Raw genomic sequence first — 18,191 nt, forward strand, 5'->3', positions numbered from 1 at the left:
GACGGTCTAAAATTGCAACGGGCGGCGTCACGTGAGGGCGGGCCGGGCCGGGCCGGGGCGGAGCGGGGAGCGGGGAGCGGGTCCGGGGGCGCCGCCTCACGGCCCCCCCTGCCGGGCTGACCCCCGGCGCCTCGGGCCGTGACTCAGCCCCCGCCGAACGGGAATAAACAGCATGAAATCAGTCACGAGGGGCCCGCCCGGCCGCGCGTGCTCCTTCTGCCCTGACTTTAACTTCCCCCTCTTGGGTGGTTGTGGTTTTTTTTTTTTCTTTCTTTCCAGGTTTTCCGGCCTTTTTTCGCACCCCCCGGAGAGTGGTGTGGGGGGGACGCGCTCCCCAGCCAGCAGCCCCTCCCAAGCCGGGCATGGTGGGGCCTCGGCTGCTCTGGGACCTCGGCCACCCACCGGCAGTCACCGGGGGGGTTCATTCTACACCTCCCGCCCCGGGGGGCCGTGGCAGCCCCCCCAAACCCCGTGCTTCTCCCTGGCCACAGGACACCGCCAATTTGGGGGGAGTCATCCCTCCGAGCTGGAGGTTTCTGGGGAAGATGGGCATATAACTTGGCCACAGCTTTTTTTTTTGTTTTTGGTTTTGGGTGGCACTGGAGGGGTGCCGAGCCATATCTGCCACCCCTCAAAATGCACTGTGGCAGTGCTGGGAGGGCACTGGCCACCATCATGCTGTGGTCAACCACCTCCTGCCCCCATTTGCAGGGCTGAGCATCAGGGATCACCAGGATGGGCTCTTTGCCCCCACCGAGGTGTCACGGCAGGGCTTAGAGGTGCCACGGTGCTGGCTTGGGAGAGCTAATCTCTGCCCGGTTTGCTCCGACTGAGCTTTTACAGAACCACGAGATCTGCTGGAAAAACAATATAAATGAAACCGGATTTACAGACATTTCCCCTTCCAAGTCCTGAGGGCTAGGGGTGCTTTTTTTTCTGCTCCTGCTTGTGTGCTCTTGGGGACAGGAGAGCAGCAGCCTGTGGAATGAGCTGGGCACTGCTGAAGCGGGCGACCCCTGGCTTCGTGGTGAGGTCTCTGTCCCTCTCCCGTCACCTTCACGTTCATGCAACTTCTGGAAAATTGCTGGGTCATGTTGCTGGCACCTCACTTGCACCATCTCCTTCCCACATGATGTCCCTGAGCCTTTTCTATCCACCCATGGCCTCATAAAGGATCCTGCGTCCCTGGGTCCATGCCTGCCACCCCCAGTGTGATCTGTTCTGATTGTTTTTAGGTAACATTCCTGCCTTGGGCTGTCTCTCATCCCACTAGTTCTCCAAATTGCCACACTGCAGTCAAGCTGGTGGGTATCAGGAATCCTGCTGCTTCCCCATGGGGACATGGCTCCCCGCTGGGATGAGGTTTTCTAGAGTGATGGCCAGAGGCATTGGTTCAACCTGGTGGGTCCCGTTACTTCGGCCAGCACCTGCTTCCCTCCTGCCCCTGCGGGCATGTGGTCAAGGCGAGTGCCACTGACCATGAGTCAGCAAAACCCAGCACCCTTCTGGCCCTGCAGCACTGTGTGACTCAGCAAAACCCTGTGTGGTTCTTTCAGGCACGAGACCAAGGCGTAGTGGGTCCCCAGCATCTGGAGCCTGACCCCAGAGGCATTGTTGCTGCTGCTGTGGGCTCCAGCTTGCGGGTTTCCTCCTCTTGTCCCCCTGGGTACTGGCAGCCCTGTGCTGAGTGCCCATAGGCGGGAGTGGGTCACACACAAACTAACCCAACTGCAGTCCCATCCAAACAAATTCACCCTCCCCAAGGGCTCCAGACCCCTTTGCTAATGTGCTTAGCAGACAAAAGGGATAGTCATGATGCCCAGGGCTCCCCTTCACCCCTTACAGGCTTTCCTGGAGCCCTTGGTGCAGCCCATGAAGTACCAGCCCTCCTCCCTGCTCTTTGAAGTGGCTGGGAAACCATAGCTGGCCAGGCAATGCAACTCAGGCCCCAGGCTGGAGCACCTACAGCAGCTTCTCCTCAAGGGTTTCTAGTCTGGCCAGTCTCTGACAGAATCCTGTGGCTATGGAGTTGGGTTCCAGCATGCAGGGATGGGCTGATGAGGATGGCATGCTCCATACCATCACGCATTGCAGAGCAAAGTCTTTAAGCAGAGTCGAGAAGTCTGGTCGCATCTATGTCTGTTTCTTTGATTCCAAGAGATTTAAAGGCAAGCTTTGCTGTTAGCAAAGCTGTTATAAACGAGCCTTTGCTTGAGCTTCATGGTAACAGGGTTTGTGTCCTCATCCAGAGCTGCTCTCATGCCAGTGCAAGAGGGTTGCTGCTTTTAGATGGGCTGCTCCATGTGACTTTTGTGTCCATAGCACCAGTGGGGCCAGACACTTCCCATCTCTCCTGGGTGCTTGCAGAGTGGGAAGGGACTGGGGGGCTTATCCCCCAGAGTGTTCAGTGTGGCTCTGGCTCTTGGCACCAGTGGTTTCAGAGCTGACACTGCTGTGCCTGTATGCTGAGGGAGTGGTGACTCCAGCAAGGAGCCAGGATTTCTGCATTTGGGCTCCCTCAGCACCTCTGTGGAATGTTTGCCCTGATGTCAAAGCCTTGAGAGGTACAGTGGGTATGTTTAAACAGGAGCTGGGAGCATGTCTGAGTATTTATAGGCTGGGACTGTGAGAGTTTATCTTTACAAGATAAACTGGCACGAGCCTGGGATCAGGGTTTTTTACACATTTTTCTTTGTTTATGGAGCAAGCCAGGGAGTGCCATGGCTGAGGTGTCTAGAGAAGGCAGAGATGTGTGAGAGACAGATGAGGGATCTATTCCTCCTCACTCCTATTCTTGCCACAGTGGATGAACCCCTCTCCTTGCTGGTCTGTCTCCCTGGCCCCCTGCATCACCCCTGGCTCGAGGGGGTGAACTGGAGCACTGTCCCCTGCAGCCACAGCCGTGGGTGTGGGGTGACGCGCCCCTGGGAGCTGGCCGTGCTTTCGCAACCTTGATCCCTGCCTGAGAGGATTCCCAAGGGGGGGTCAAATGACTCAGCTCCAGAGGCTCCAGCTGGGAAGAGAAAGACCCTCAAGATCACTGACCCATTAACCCAGCACTGCCAAGTCCACCGCTAAACCCTCTGCACCACATCTGCCTTGCTTTTAAATACCTCCAGGGATGGTGGTTCTACTACTTCCCGTTCCAGTACCTGAACACCTTTTCAGGGTAGAAATTTTTCCAATATCCAGTATAAAGGTCCCCTGACACAACTGTTTCCTCTCATCCTGTTACCTGCTACCTGGGAAAAAAGGCTGACCCCTACCACACGACAACCTCCTTTCAAGTAGTTGTAGAGTGATGACATCGCCCCTGAGCTTCCTTTTTGCCGAACACCCTCAGCTCCCTCAGCTGCTTCACATTGTGCTTCAGACCATCTCCACTGCCCTTCTCTGAACACACTCCAGCAGCTCAATGTCTTTCTTGCAGTGAGGGGCTCAGAACTGGACACAGGACTTGAGATGCGACCTCACCAGTGCCTCGTACAGAGGGAATGTCCCTGCCCGAGCCCTGTTGGCTGCACTGGTTTTGATACAGGCCAGGACGCCACTGATTTTCTTGGCCACCTGGACACACTGCCAGCTCATGTTCAGTTTCAAACACCTTTTTTTTGGGGGGGGTTCATTTGCAGTCTGACAGCACTTTGTCAGGGATGCTACGGTGGCCTGTTTGTCCTTACGTATAGCTGTGTGTTTGCCTTCACCCTTTCCTCCATGTTTTTTTCTATATTTATTTATCATAATGGTAGCCAGTGCCCTGAGCTGCAGTGACCTAAAGGACAAGGAAAGCTTCAGTTCCGAAATGCAGATTATTCTTTTTTTGCCAAGCTGCAGGTGGGATGTTTAGAGGATAAATGTCTTTGAATTAAAAAAAAAAAAATGCATTTCTGGTTTCAAAGCTTGTTGCTAAAAGAGAAAACTACTCTTCCGTCTGAGCTGAGCAGAGCCTACAGGCACACAAGCCTGGGCAAGTCTGGTTTCAAACACCCTGACTCTGTCTCAAGATGCTGGTGCCGGTGTGAAGGTGCTGGATGCACCTCATTAGCAGAGCCTGATTCACCATCCCTGGGATTCTGAGTGTAGCAGTGGTAACTTTTTCCTGGCACAGTGCCAGGACCTCACCCACTCCCAACACTGTTTCCTAAACTGATACACAATTCACGAGGTGAGGGTGCGTTTTCCAATGGCACTGGCACGTCCCAACTTACACCCTCTTGCTGGGTGATACCCACAAAAGCAAACCTGAAGGTGGTTTAGTAGTAGCTCTGTCTGATGGGAAACCTGGAAGCAGAGGAGGGTTTGCACTGAGCACGACAAAGTGACTCATGTAGGCCCTGACCGTTGTGTCCCATCTCTGTGGGCGCGGGGTGAGATGTCCTTGGCATCGGGGTGGTGGCAATCCCCGGTCCATTGGTGTCGGCCGACTGGGGCTGGTTTGGAGGCAGAGCTGGCCAGCAGCCTGCTTAAACATGTTTTGGCTGCCAGCATGGGCTGCAGTGACCTTGTGGAGATGCTAAGTGGAGTTGCAAAAGGCTTAGGCTAGGTGGTAATTGTTCTCTTGGTGTCCCTTGTCGCAGTGGCAGGCAAGGACGGCTCGCCAGTGGCCGGGTGACACAACTGGGTGTCACGGCAGGCAGGAGCCCTGAGAATGGCTCCATCCCCATCAGGGCCATTTGCAGCAGCCTTTGAGCATGAAGTGCTTTCACGCCAGTGGACTTCTCCATCAGATCCTGCTCTTCCAGCCTTTCCCCTCTAGCTATTGAAAAAAACAGAAAGCATCTGTGTGGCAAAATACTTATGTTCTTTAAGCCTCTGAGCTGTCTTGGTGTCTTCACTAGGGTTTACTTGCACACCACCTTCCCTCAGTGGGCTGCTGCCAAACTTGACATTGCCTGTCCCTGTGTCCCACGCACTCCGTGGCCCTGCCCAAATCCTTGCCACCCCCACACCACCTGCCCGCTCCTGACCCTGCTTGGCATTGGATGTCCTTCGTCATCCCCTGGCCCATCCTTCTGCATGGCTGGTGACGCACCTGGGACCCACCTTGGGGAGGAGGGGACCTGCCTCTCCCTGACTGCTAGCGCTGTCTGCTCCTCAGGGCAGGAATCTCGTGTTGTTTGCCTCACCCGAGTTATTTAGCAGCAGGATGAAATTGCCAGGGACAGGCAACAACAATCCTGGCAGACGCTGGCAGCAGGCAGCGTGACCGGCGGCTGACGGGATGGAGTGGTAAGTGGCAATGATGGTATTGATTCATCCCCACCCACGCCAGGATGTGATGGGGAGCACAGGGACCCAACTCACCTTGTCACCTCCTTGAGCAATCCCTGCTGCAGTCCCCATGTGAGCCCAGCTTGGGATGGGGGGTGGCGGGTATCGGCCTGCTTGGTGGGTTTCCATGCACGATGAAGAGAAGTGTCTCCAGCCACATCCAAGCACACCATCCATCTCATTTTCTTAGCCAGCACTAGGTGTCATTTATTTTCTTTAATTTCCAGCAGAAGCTGCCCCAAGAAGGCCATCATTTGTGCAATCATGTCTCCTCAATGTGACAAAACACTGAAGCAATTGAGACTTCTGATCCTGGGAGGAGTGTGGGCTCAGGAAGACGAGGGTCAACACCCCATTGCAACCCAAGGATCGGCTTAAAGTTGCAATGTGTTTTCTTGGACTGGGAGCAAACAGCTTCCACTGGTGATTTGGTGAATCAATCTGGACCTCCTGGGGCAGTTTCTGCTGTGTCAATATGCCCACACAGGCTCTGAATTGTAACTCATTGTCACCTTTCTCCTAAGCTCCATCTTCACGTGCCACCACAGCCATTATATCCAGTGTGACTGCCTGGGGTTGAGATTTTGAACCCAGGTTTAAGTACGTCGGCAAACAGTGTGGCTTTGCACACCCTGTCTCTGACCTTCTGCACACAAAACACCCTGTTAATAATTTTTTGCAGTGTGGGATGTGGCATCTCAGCCTCTCTGGCTGAGAACCCCTGAATGTTTTCCCAAGGAGCACTGCCACCAGGGTGACTTAGAGTTAGGGTTATGGTCAAAAATGTGAAGATGCTTTGCTCTGTACTTGTGGCCAAAGGTGCTTGTAGGTTATGGGTGGGGGGAGGTGTGGGAGCATCCCTGACAGACACTGCAGCTGTGCCCAGGTCTGCAGCCTCCAGCATCCTCTCATGCTGCAGCCAGGAGTCAATGAAGCTGAACAGCTCGGACACTGCCACTGCAGATGTCTGTTAGCAGATAAATACCCACCAATCTTCCCTCCCTGCACTACCACCATTTCATAAAACCTTTTCTTTCCCTTAGTGCTGGATTGTTTTGTTTTTAGCATTGCAACTCTGAATTGACTGGTGCAGTGAGTGGGGGATTAAGGGCATGGTCCTGGGCAAAGGTCTCCTGCAAACTCCTCTGGGCCAGGCAGCTGCAGCTTCTGATCCCTGGGGTCACGTGCCCCACCCCGAAACAAGGGCCGCTTGTTTGGCATCGCTGGCAGAACTGGGCTCGGGAGGGGAGGCAGCTGGTCTGCTTGCAGCTGAGCGGAGGGGGACATTGCCCACTTACCTCTCTGGAGCAGGAGGGTGTCTTGGGGGTGTCCCAAGCAGTGCCAGAGGGGGAAACCTGGACACCAGGCAGCTTTGTCTGTTGGAAAGCAATGGTCAGAATCAAGTGCAGGTCCTCAGAGTCCGCTTTTCACCCCTTTGCACTTCTTTTCCTGGAGTGGAAAGGTGTGAAATTCAGGAGGGTTCAAAGGGAGCCTGTACCTGTTGGTGACACAGGTGCTCCTGCTTTGCCCTAGCCACCAAAACATGAGATGGATATAAAAGAAACATGCCACAACCGGCCCCAGCAGCTGAACCCTCTCTGAGCTGCAGCAGCAAGAGACCCTTGGACATCAGCAACCCCTTGAAGGAGGGAGATCAAGATGCCCTAGAAAGCCAAAACCTAAGGAGCATCCCAGGCGTTAATGAACTTATTACAGACACCTCTAAGACATAAACAACAAGTCTGTCTGTGCAGCAGGGCTTGAAGCTGCATCAGTCCTTTGTGGAGGTTGTTTCTGATGCTCCATCTTCAGAGCAGGGCAAAAAGGGCAGTTTGGATACTACATGTTTGAGCCATGGCCTGAAGCACTTGGCCCTATATGATGCAACCCCACAAGCCTTGAGTTTCCTTCCTTTTTTTCCTATTTTGGGCACGTTTTGCTGTCATTCCCCGCTGTGCTGACAGTGCTGGAGGAGGGCATGCGGCACTTTCCCCCTGCCTCAGCATCCCACGCACTGCAACGGCTCACGCGGGCCTGTTCCCACCACCCTTGACTCAGCTGATTTCCTCTTGCCCAAGGCACTGACCAAGCTCCCGCTGGCCCTGTCCAAGCACTGGTAAATGCGATGGATTGGAGTGAGGGAGGATGTCGAGGACCACCGTCACCCCCACCACTGGCTCCGTGCCCCCACAACCAGTTGCCATGGAAGCAGCTGGGGGTGCTGGAGATGGGCACTTGGATCACTGCGCTGAGCCTGGTGGTGTCTGACCTGCATGAAAGTGGGACGAACATCTGTACCTGCTTACCGGTCGTGTTTTGAGCATCCTGTAATTAATGTTTGCTCAGCTGATGGCTGCTTAGCATTATTAGCAGATGATGAGTAGCTGATGTTGTTGATGTTGCTGCCTCGAAACATCTAATTTCAGCATCTAGACTGAGCAAAAGGGCAGGGGGCCAGGCTCCCGGTGCCAAGACTCTGCCAGGCTTTGCTGCTTTGGAGGTGGCTTCCTATTAAAGCCCTGCACACAGGCATCCCTGCCCTCTCTTAGCCACAACAGCAGGGACAGAACCTGTGCTGGTGGCATGGTGGGGCCAGCAGCAACCCTTGCTGGGCTGAGGTGTGCAGAGTCCCCAAGCCCAAGACAGCAGGAGTGAGCTTGGGGGGCACAGACAGAAGATGACATTCAGGAGCCTAATCCAAAGCCCAGTGGAGGTTTATTGTGTATTTAACCCATCTGGATGAAGGTGTATAACATCTAATAAATAACTGAATGTCTGTAAAGGAGCACCAAGTTATCCCACCCCTCCTCCCACACTGCTGAACATAGGTATGAGGAACAAGCACTCACAATGGGATGCTTGTTTATTTATTTATTGTGGCAAAAAGCATTGGAAAAGAGAGCAACACTTCTGAAGCCTTTAAAAAAATTACTGATTATGCTGAGATTAAAAAAACTTAAGCCACTGTTGTCATTATCTTCTCAGTCCATAATCCCGCTGCCACCTGAGCAGCCAGTTTGGGTTTTTTTATGAGGCGACTGGAGAGCTGGTGGGGATTTGAGGTGCCATGTCCCCAAGCAACACAGTGGCCTCTAGTGGCAACTCCCATACAGCCCTGGGGAAAGAAACCTGCAAATGAACCTTGGGGTCTGCTTGTTCCTCAAATTAGGAAAATCAGGAGCAGAGTCCAAACTGCCAGAGGAGAGGCTGCCCTGCCTGGGGTGTGCCATGATGCCAGAGAACTGAGCACACCCTCAGACCCCATCAGCAGGGAGCAGCTGCTCCTGAGACCCCCCCATGCCCTCCACACACAGTTCTGGAGACCCATTTTAGCTTGGCCACGGCACCCAGTCCTGCCCTGGCCCCTGCGGGGGCTGGTCTGCAGCCCTGGCAGCCCTGGCTCCTGCATGGCTTGTGCTGCAGGCAGCCCATCTGCACTGCCCTCTCCTGGTGGGACATCGGAGCTATGTTGCAGCTCTGTCTCCTGGATGGACCTCAGCGCTGGGCTGCAGCTTGCCACTGTCCTGTAGCTCTGGGAGCTGAGTGTCCTACATGTCTGTGTCTCCTAAGAGCACTCTGCATGACTAAGGAAAACTGACTTGTGCTATAATCTCTTCTATAAGGGGGAATAGCTTAATAGGCGCTTTCTTTCTTCCACCTGTTCACTCATTTCTAAAAGGTTTGTAGGTCCTTTACAGTTTTGAAATCTTTCTCTTCTAAGTTTGGCTGGAGCTGCCTGAAGGCCTTGCTAGCACATCAGTGTCCTCAGGAAACCAAGCTGAGTTTGTCTGGTGAGGCAGGGTCTTGAGGACTCCCTTTAGGCAGAGAACCTGGGAATAAATCATAGAATGGCCTGGATTGGAAGGGACCTTAAAGATAATCCAGTTCCAAACCCCCTTGTGAGGGTAGGGAGTGGGCAGGGACACCTTTCAGTAGATCAGACTCAGAGCTCCACCCAACCTGGTCTTGAACGCTGCCAGGGATGAGGCATCTATACCTTCCCTGGGCAACCTGTTCCAGTGCCTCAGAGCCCTCACAGTAAAGAATTTTTTCCTAATATCTAATCTAAACCTACTCTCAGTTTGAAACCATTACCCCTCATCCTGTCCCTCCAGGCCCTTGTAAACAGAATCTCCCCATCTTTCTTGTAGGCCCCTTCAGATACCAGAAGGCTGCAATTAGGTCACCCTGAAGCCTTCTCCAAGCCAAACCAACCCAATTCTCTCAGCTTTTCCTCATAGGAGAGCTGTTTCATCCCTCTACTCATCTTGATGGCTCTTCTCTGGACTCGCCTCAACAGGCTGATGTCCTTTCTGTGCTGCTCTATCTTGGAGACTGCCTGAGAACAGCCAAAGCTACCATTTTTAAAGCTTCCTTTAGCTCATGTGTGTGGCATTAGCTTCACTTAATTCTTTGAGAAAAGTCCCCAGGTCCTACCGGGCAGGTAGGTGTAGTCCTCAGTGTCACAGGAAAGGTGTCTTTCTGTCCTAGAGCATCTTTTAGCTTTACCCTAAGACCTAAAGGACCTCCATACCAGGAGCAGAAATGAGCATCAAGTTTTGCATGGGAGTCCACGCACATGTCCCCTTTTCCTGAGATTTACTTGCTGCATGTCAGGAAATCTCTCCTTCTCCACCAGAAATTTTGCCTCCAACTGGCCCTGTCTCCTGTGTGGCTGGGAAGGAGGACTGCTGGCCTGCAGCCCATCAGAAGCAGGGGGGGACCCAGGCAGAGGGCACACCCACATTTTGAGCCCCTTGGATGTTATGAAGCCCATCATCAAAGAAAATGTGAGGCTGGATCTGGGCGAGGATGGGACCTTTGGGAGCCCCATCCATGAAGAAAGCCTCATCGATGGCCAGGCCCCATTCCCGGAGTGTCTTGATGGCTCGGACGCCCATGTCCCGGCCGCTGCGCGCAGTCACCAGGTAGGTGCGGATGGGAGATTTTTCCTGGCTGAACTTCCTGCGCATCTTCCCAAGGTGCATGGCAAAAGTCTTCAGGGGACCCTGGAAGCACAGCAAGACAGTTGGGAGCGGGTGAGAAATAAGGAGACATCTACTCTGCCTGTACAAGCCGCTTGTTCCTCTTCTAGGGTTCCTCAGGGCTCTGCAGAGCACAGGAATGCCTGTGGGCTGCAGGGCTGGGCAGTCTGGGACTGGTGTGGTGCACTGGGGTGCTCAGGAGGAAGGTGAGCCTTGTGATGCTCATCCTAATCCCAAAGTGACCAGGGAGGTACATCTCAGTGAGCAGTGCCTCTGGCTCTGAATCCTGCAAGAGATCACAGCCTACAAAAGGTGATGTTGAGGATAACCACAACCCTAGATATTTGGGAGCTGATGCTCACTTATAGGAGACAACAGGTCAGATCCATTTCCAGGGGGACTCCAAATCAGGCCCACACCAGGGACTGAATGGTGAATGCCTAGGGAATTTGTAAGGATTTGTGCTTTTTTTGGCTGCTCATGGCAAAGCCCAAGTGGGAGCAACGGCAGAGCCTCTGGGTGCCCATGGAAGGGAGGCAGCATGCTCACCTCTCCCATGGGCACGGCCTCCATCGCCTGCTCGTACTGCACTGCCCCCTCCAGGCCCTGCTCCTGGAAGATCTGGTCCGTCTCGTCGGAGAAGAGCACGGCATCCCCATCGAACACCACGCGGAGTGGGGTGCTGGGGGCCTGCACCTCTTGCTGGAAAACGAGCGCTGCCGAGACCCCTGTGAGACAGAGCAAGGTGGGGTTCAGGAAGGACAACCCCCCTGGGGGCAGCTCGTGCATGGCCAGCTCCTCCCTATGCATCTGTTGTAGCCCCATCCCACACTGCCATGCCAGGGTCTCCAAGCCATGGAGCCTTCTGTGGTAGTTGGCCCAGCCTTTCCAGGGCTGTGTTATGCCTCCAGGGGGGTGGACAAGGAAGTGCTGCTGATCAGAGACCAAGAGATCTCTGCTAAGAGATGGTGTGTGGTTGTCAAGGCATGAGCAGCCCTTCTCCTGGTGCTCGCTCACCCTGCCAAGCCTGGCTTTAATGCCCAGATTTAGCTCTGTGCTATGAATAATACAGACTGGCATCTCCATTGATTGGAGTAATGGGCTTAATTTGGCTTAATTCCTACAAGCTGCACCCTGCCCACCCTCATCCATGAACCCAGGCCCCCAGATGAGAGACACTTGTCAGAGCAATGATGCTCTCAGGGAGGCTCCAGGAATGTGCTGTGTAGTGAAGTCCAGGCTGCAGATGTCTTGCTCCTGACCTTGAAGAACGTGGCCAGCTGATGTGCTCATACCCAGGAAGGCGATTAACCCCATTAGAGCTGTTGGGGAGACTGCACTCCCTCCAATCTAGGTCAAACGTGCTTTCATCTATCTCTCAGCACACAGTCACTCTGCATGTACCAAGGCAGCAAATTTCTATGGCATCCTCACAAAGCCCTGGGAATCACTGATGCACTCTCATTGATCCATGGAGCAGCCGTGGCATTGCATCTTTGGTTAGAAAGGCTTAAATGTCAGGCAGGGAATGACCAGGCCATGGCAGAGCTATGGCCAGAATGATGCATAAAGCACTCAGTGACTTGTGAAAGCATCTGAGCAACCCTGGTGTGTTTCCAGGCTACTGGTAAGTACAGGGGATTGAATTGTTTAGGACTGTACTGATAATCAATGCCATCCGCCCCTTGCCCTTGCAAAAGCTTGGATCTGGCATTGCCTCTTGGTACTGGGCTACTTGGGAAAAGTGTGGTGTGTTTGGGGACATGGGATGGAGAGGAGAACGTACCTCTCTGGAGGGCATTGCAGACATCTGTCCTGTCAGCTGAAAGGAAGAGCTTGACCCCGTGGGACTTCAGGTACTGTGTGGAGTCCTCATCACTGACAAAGCAGAACTTGGAGATCTCTAGGCCTTCAGGTCAGGGAACGTGAGAAAAATCTGTTAAGTAGCAACATCCTCCTCACAGCCCCCCACTCCCTCCCTGGGTTTGGCATGCTTTGCTGCAGGAGCTCAGGGCAATGAGTTTTTCAGTGCTGTGTGGGGAACCCACCCATTTTCTGGCTGCATATTCTTGTTCTATCAATCCTACAAAACTGTGCAGTGCTGTTAAATATTCCCTTCATCCCTCCTTAAATGAGCAGTCCTCATGACAGCACTCTAGGATTTATGGGCCTTTTTTAAAGAACTGGGTTTTTTTCAGGAGCTGACTAGGGATGTCCAGGCTGTGCAAAATACTGCCAGACCTCCTGGTGTGAAGGACATGGCTGAAGGGAGCTGGGCTCTGCCAAGGAGCCTGTACCCTGGGTGTGCTCCGGCACCCTGGGCAAGCCGCACGGGGCTGGGAGGAACTGGGCTTGTTTAAAAGAGAACCCCTTCCCCTTGGTTCTCCTGGCTCTCCATTTGCCAGTGATGATCCACTTTGGTGCTTTATCTGTTTCACAGCCTCCCGGGGCAAGCAGGCACTCCTGGGGATGGGTCCCTCTTACCGTAGTGTTTGGCGCTGTTGATGATGCGTACTCCGCTCTCTGGGCTGTTGTTGGAGAGCACCAGGATGTCAAAGAGGTCCTTCTCTGCTGGGTTGCTCTCCAGCATCTTCTTGTTCACATACTGCACTGCCTGTGAAGACAAGATGGGACTCTTTTGCTCTTTTGGAGAGGCATGACTGCAGTGGCTTTGCAGGGGCTCTTCTGCAGTTGAGTTTAGTGGTTTGTGCTGTGTCAGCTATGGCAAGGCTGGCATGTTATGGAGAGACAGATGGAGCAACCATCCTGCAAAAGCCATCGTTGGGAGAGCAGGGAGCAGGATACTTCACCATGGGGGAGATGGATTGATGAGGAACACAGGTTTTGATGCCCTGCAATGAGGCCAAGAGGCCAGGACAGGGCCTGCACCCTGTGATGGGAGCTGAGACTTAAAGCTGGGAAAGCTGAGCTTTCACCCCATCCTGCATGTGCCACTAGCCAGGTGCAGGGCTCACCTGGATGAAGGCAAAGGCTGTGCCTGGTGGGAGAGGCTTGTGCTGGTTGGCCTGCTGGTGCCTTGTGTACTCCTCTTTGCCCCTCTCCAGGTAGAGTTTGTGCTCCTGCTCCAGGTTGAAGATGGCTCTGGTGGTCACAGCAATGACCAGTGCCTTGCTGGGGTCTTTCTGCAGAACAGGGAGAAAAGCAAAGTTGGGAGACAGCAAAGAAGGAACTCATGGAGGTGGAGTGAGTGGGGGGAACAGGGCTCCACCGACCAGGGTGATGGGATTGGGTGCTGGATGTATTACCCATGTGTCACAATTCCTGATGCCAGAGGTACAAAGCCCAGTCCTCATCTTCAGGTCACCAAGGATGGGACTGGCAGTTGTGAAACCTTAACCTGTCTGGTAATCCCACATCCTCCAAGGACAGCTCACAGAGAGGGGATTGTTTCATAATTTTGCAGTTTGTGGGCACAGTACAGCCATGATCATCTGTTTGTGCTGAGCTGGGCACTGCTGGGTTTCTCTGCACATACTGGTGGTTTTACTTTGTTTTGTGTCTGTTCAGGATAGTCTAATAAAGTCTCTGTGTATGTACAGAAGCTGCTGCTTTCTCCCTGTCCGCTCCAAAATTTAAGTGTGAGCAAATGTACCTGCCCTTTTCATGCAACTGGAGGTTCAGCCCTGCAACTTCTTCCCATGTGGAAACCCCATGGACCTCCCTGGGACCAGATGCTCAGCACCTCTGAGACAGGCCACTTCTACTGAAACCTAGGCACAAGCAATTCAGGCCACCACAGTTCTGGGGTTGTGGTGTGTCCTCTCCTGTGGCGGCATTTCAAAACTTGGTTTAGAAATACCGGATGTGTGTTTCGTAATGAACAACCTTTTACCTGTTTCACATTGGTGTTTATGACTGTGTTTTCAGGCTCTGCCATCTTCAGTTTTCAGCTCCTAAGAGAAAATATAAAATGAAACGGACAGATTAAAATATAGCCAATCTACAGATGGGAAAGAGTGGAAAGGAGACAAGGGACATCCTACCCACCAAGGGGAGTAGCCCAAATGAACATGCTTCTGCTGGCAGCAGCTCTGCTCCCAGGAATACTGTTCTAATAGTTCCGATTAAATATGATGGAAAAGTGGCTTTTCAAACACAGATCATTGATTTTTATTTTTATCTTTCTCAAAGGGTATTTTTCTTTGTGTGGAACTGCTGAAAGCTGTTGTGGAGCTGTTTTCCCAGCAAAATAAGGCTGTCTTAAAAAGACAAAATTGATCAAATCTGAGTTCACTGCATGAGAAGCTCATTTGCAGCTGTAAATGGCCAGAGTAAGTAGAGATGTGTGGTGAGGGCTTGTGTGCAGGCTAGGACTTCCCTGATGGGGCTGGTCTGCCCCTCGACAGCCCTGTGAGCCAGCCTGGCCCTACACTGAAGGTCTCAGTGCTAACCCAGGTCTGGCAGATGAAAATCTTGGGGGAGTTACATGGGTCTGCCTGTGAGGGCAAGTGAATCATAATCCTATTTATTTTCATACACCCAGGTCCTGTGGTTTCTGTAACCACCATGGTGTACACTCCACTTCTACGAACTAGTCAGAGCTAGAAGTGGACCATCCCCAGCCTGTGGGATGGGAACTGTTCCCATTCCCACCAAGGGGGATCCCATGAGGGTTATTTCTGTCCAGTAGCTCCTGGATGGAAACACTGCAGGGTTTCTCTGGAGAGCAGAGGACGGATGACTGCTCTACATGGATTGCTGGGAATGGCAAGGGTGTTAAAACTTAATTTATCAGTTCATGCCCTACCTGCTTACTTGGGCTGGGGGGCTGTGCCAAGCACAGACCAAGGCCAGCATGCAGTGTAAAGGGCAAGTCAGGGTCTTCAGGGAGGCTTTTCTTTTGTTCCAATTTTAAGTAATTTTTGTTAATCAGGGACTGCAAAGTGTTGCCTGGGCTGATAGGCAATACACTTGGCTGATGCCAGCCCTGAGAGCCAGAGGCTTGTCATGGGGAGTTCAGAGCCTGTGTGTGCACCCCCTGACTGCCCCCGGGGTGGAAAGTCCTGTGGCAGGGCTGCTCCCCCATCCAGGGCGCCTGGAAAGCCAGGAGATACTGAGCATCTCTGCTTCCTCCATCCCATATCCCATGCTGGGAGGGGGTCTCTTCCCAGGGAGCAGGGCAGAGGGTGGCAACCACTACCCTAGACGAGCAGGGAGAAAGAAGCTTTCCTCTGACAGAATCTCGGCCAAGTACTTTTCTGAAAGTCAAAATTGAATGCAAGGAGGCAAAGGAGCTGAGCAGCCCTTCCTGGTGGGAGAGTCCACCTCCTAACATCTGTTCTTTCAAGCGCAGCAAACAAAGCCTGACTTCTCCTTTCCCCTTCCCTGCCCCTAACGCCCCTAATGCCCGCAGTGCTGTTCGCACAGACACGCATATCTGCACACGCTCACAGGCGTGTCCCGTAGCTCATCCCACACTGGGTAGCAGGGGGCAGATGTTACACACACCCCCCCCCCCCCAGACACAGACAGGATTTTGCCGGAGAGAAAAGCCCAAACTCACCCCGAGTGCTGCCTCTGCTCCGCAGCACAGCCCGTCCAGCAGCAGCATCCCAGCTCTGCCCTAGACGCCTCTGTTTATATTTCCCCCTCCCCGCGCCGGCAGGAAGCAGGCAGGAGCCAGGATGGGGTGCAGCTCCACTCCCCGGCGTGCTGGGATTTGTAGGCAGCCAGGTGGTTGGCGTCGTGCCCGGGCCAGACTGCATTTCCCAGCTGGCGTTGCACAGGCGGATCGTGGTCACCCGGGCCTGGCCAGGGACACGGGCGCGGCCAAGCTGCGGAGGGGGCTCAGCCCTATTCCAGCTTCTGGAGCTCCCTGGGAGCCTGTGCTCAGTGGCCGTGCACAGCCCACAAGCACTGCCGCCGTATCTATTTCTGCCGCCGGAGTATTTATAGCATGCCCCTAGACCTCTCCCTTCCCAGCCTCTGAAAACTACGTTTGTAGTTTTGACCAAAAATATAGGGGTACCTGCACCAGAGTGGCTCACAGCGGTTGTAGGGATGCAGGGAGCAAAGGCTTGTGCACAGTGTGGCAGGGTGCAGAGGGGACTCACCACACTTACAATTTTCCTGTAATGTTTTTGGATCCCTTTTCCCCTCTTTTCTGAAAGCTGTCTCTCACATGCTGCCCTGAGCAGGGGTGATTTCTGGGCTAGGATCTTGCTTTTCTGGGTAGCTGTGTGGCACCCAGCCCCATGAGGGGTGGTGCTGGAATATTTCAACGTCCCCTTTCTCTGCAAGAGTGTGATTGGCAACGATGAGGGTAGGAGGAGAAGGAGGTAGGGGGAAAGGGTGGAAAGGAGAAGGCGAAAGGAATTGATGTGACCTGCTGCCATCCTGCAGCTTTTTCCTTGCCCTGCCAGGCCATGTCCCTGCCCCACTGCGGGAAAAAGGCCCAGTGCAGCAGCCTGCCCATCCTGGCTCCTGCCAAAGGAGACCAAACCCACCTGCACTAAGGCCAAGCAGCTGTCTCCCTGTATGACACCAGGTTATCACCAGTATCACGAAATCTCCTCTCAAAATGTGGGAGGCCTCCAGGGTCCTGTGCACTTGGCTTCACTGAGATCACAGAACCATAGAATGGTTTGGGTTGCAAGGAACCTTAAAGTTCCAACCCCTACATCATGGTCACTGATGCCACATACTAGATCAGGTTGCTTAGTGCCTCATCCAGTCTGGCCTTGAACTCTTCTGGGGATGGGGCTACAACTTCTCCAGGAAACCTGTTCCAGTGTCCCATTATTCTCTGAGTTAAAGAATTTTTTCCTAAGATCTATGTCTCTCCTCTTTTAGTTGTCTCTAGCAAACAGCCTGTTGAAAAGAGTACTGGTATTCTCAGCTTTTAGCATGTTTATGCAGACTCCCTTTCCCTGACTGATTTTATTGGACATATTCCTTTTTCCCCCATCCCCATAATGCATTTCTCCTGTGCATCCTCTGGGCTGGCTAGTTTAGAGCAAAAAGCCCCCCCAGAGGTTTGCTGCAGCACCATTCGTGCAGCATCTCCTACTCCTGCAGGTGATGCTTTTCTGAGCAGCAGGAGTGCAGGGCACTTGTGAGTAGGGTTGTGGTTTGGGTGGCTGAGGGGCAGCCCCAGCCCCTGCCCCATGGCTAGACACCTGGTATGGCAATGCCTTGGTGGTCATGTGAAAATCTGGCAGGACCGGTGAGCCAGGGGTGTGGGGCAGAGCTGGGACAGGTCTGGTTTCCGGGGCATCTCCTCCCATGACTACGTCAGCCATCAGGCATTGGCAGTATTGCTTCCTGCTTCTGACACCACACCAAATTTACCTGATGATAAGGCAGGTTTTGGGCAGACTTTGCCGAACTGGCAGCAAGGGAAGAACTTTACAAGCATAAATTTAATTCAACAGGGATGCCCGTGAAATTGCTCCTGGCTATGTGCCTGGTGCTGCTCCCATTGGCACTTGGGGGGTGAAGACACCCAAGCAGTATCCCCTCACCCTGTCTGTTCTCCCTGATGTGTTGGAGCAGAGCATTCTTGTTCATACCCACTGCTGCACACGTTTCCAAGGCCCTCATGTGGTGCATGCCCTGTGGCCAGTGAGCTGGGCCCTCCAAGCACAGAGCTCACCAGAGATGGCTGCAGTACTGCACCCATCCCACTGCAAGTGTCCATTCCCTTGTGCTAAGTGCCTGCAGCTACACAGTCCAGCCCGGCAGGGATAACTTGGAGAAGCGAATTTCCCAGTGCACAGAGCTGGGCAAGGATGCCCATCAACTTCTCGCAGGCAGGAGGGCAGGTTTTGCTTCCTGGTCCAGCAGGGAGTTCCCCACTGGCTTTTCGCCTGCATGAACACTGCTTGGGTCAGCGGCGAGGTGGGGCTGACGGAGCTGCTGAGGCCACCCTGTTCCTGAGCTGGCAAAGCAGACTTTCCTGTTTCGGCTGTGCCG

General features: G+C 53.5%; 1 protein-coding gene across 5 annotated transcripts; it reads right to left on the reverse strand.

Moving 5' to 3' along the window:
* Nucleotides 1-9,414: 9,414 nt before the first annotated feature.
* On the reverse strand, nucleotides 9,415-16,858 carry LOC114059854 (cytosolic 5'-nucleotidase 1A-like). Of its 5 annotated transcripts, XM_027888805.1 has the most exons (9): nucleotides 16,724-16,839; nucleotides 16,331-16,406; nucleotides 15,781-15,929; nucleotides 14,110-14,170; nucleotides 13,232-13,399; nucleotides 12,741-12,870; nucleotides 12,043-12,165; nucleotides 10,806-10,984; nucleotides 9,415-10,280 (listed from the first exon to the last, which is right to left on the reverse strand). In XM_027888805.1, the coding sequence occupies exons 4-9, from the start codon at nucleotides 14,152-14,154 to the stop codon at nucleotides 9,978-9,980; spliced, it is 948 nt and encodes a 315-aa protein (XP_027744606.1). In that variant the 5' UTR covers nucleotides 14,155-14,170; nucleotides 15,781-15,929; nucleotides 16,331-16,406; nucleotides 16,724-16,839; the 3' UTR covers nucleotides 9,415-9,977. The 5 variants fall into 5 exon arrangements, with proteins under 5 accessions (XP_027744606.1, XP_027744604.1, XP_027744607.1 ...); XM_027888803.1 differs by lacking the exon at nucleotides 16,331-16,406 and having other exon boundaries at nucleotides 15,781-15,989; nucleotides 16,724-16,853; XM_027888806.1 differs by lacking the exon at nucleotides 16,331-16,406 and having other exon boundaries at nucleotides 16,724-16,836.
* Nucleotides 16,859-18,191: the final 1,333 nt, after the last annotated feature.

The sequence above is a fragment of the Empidonax traillii genome, unplaced genomic scaffold (assembly GCF_003031625.1).
Source record: "Empidonax traillii isolate 1590-97213 ecotype Southwest subspecies unplaced genomic scaffold, ASM303162v1 scaffold245:size1430315, whole genome shotgun sequence".
NCBI lineage: Eukaryota > Metazoa > Chordata > Aves > Passeriformes > Tyrannidae > Empidonax > Empidonax traillii.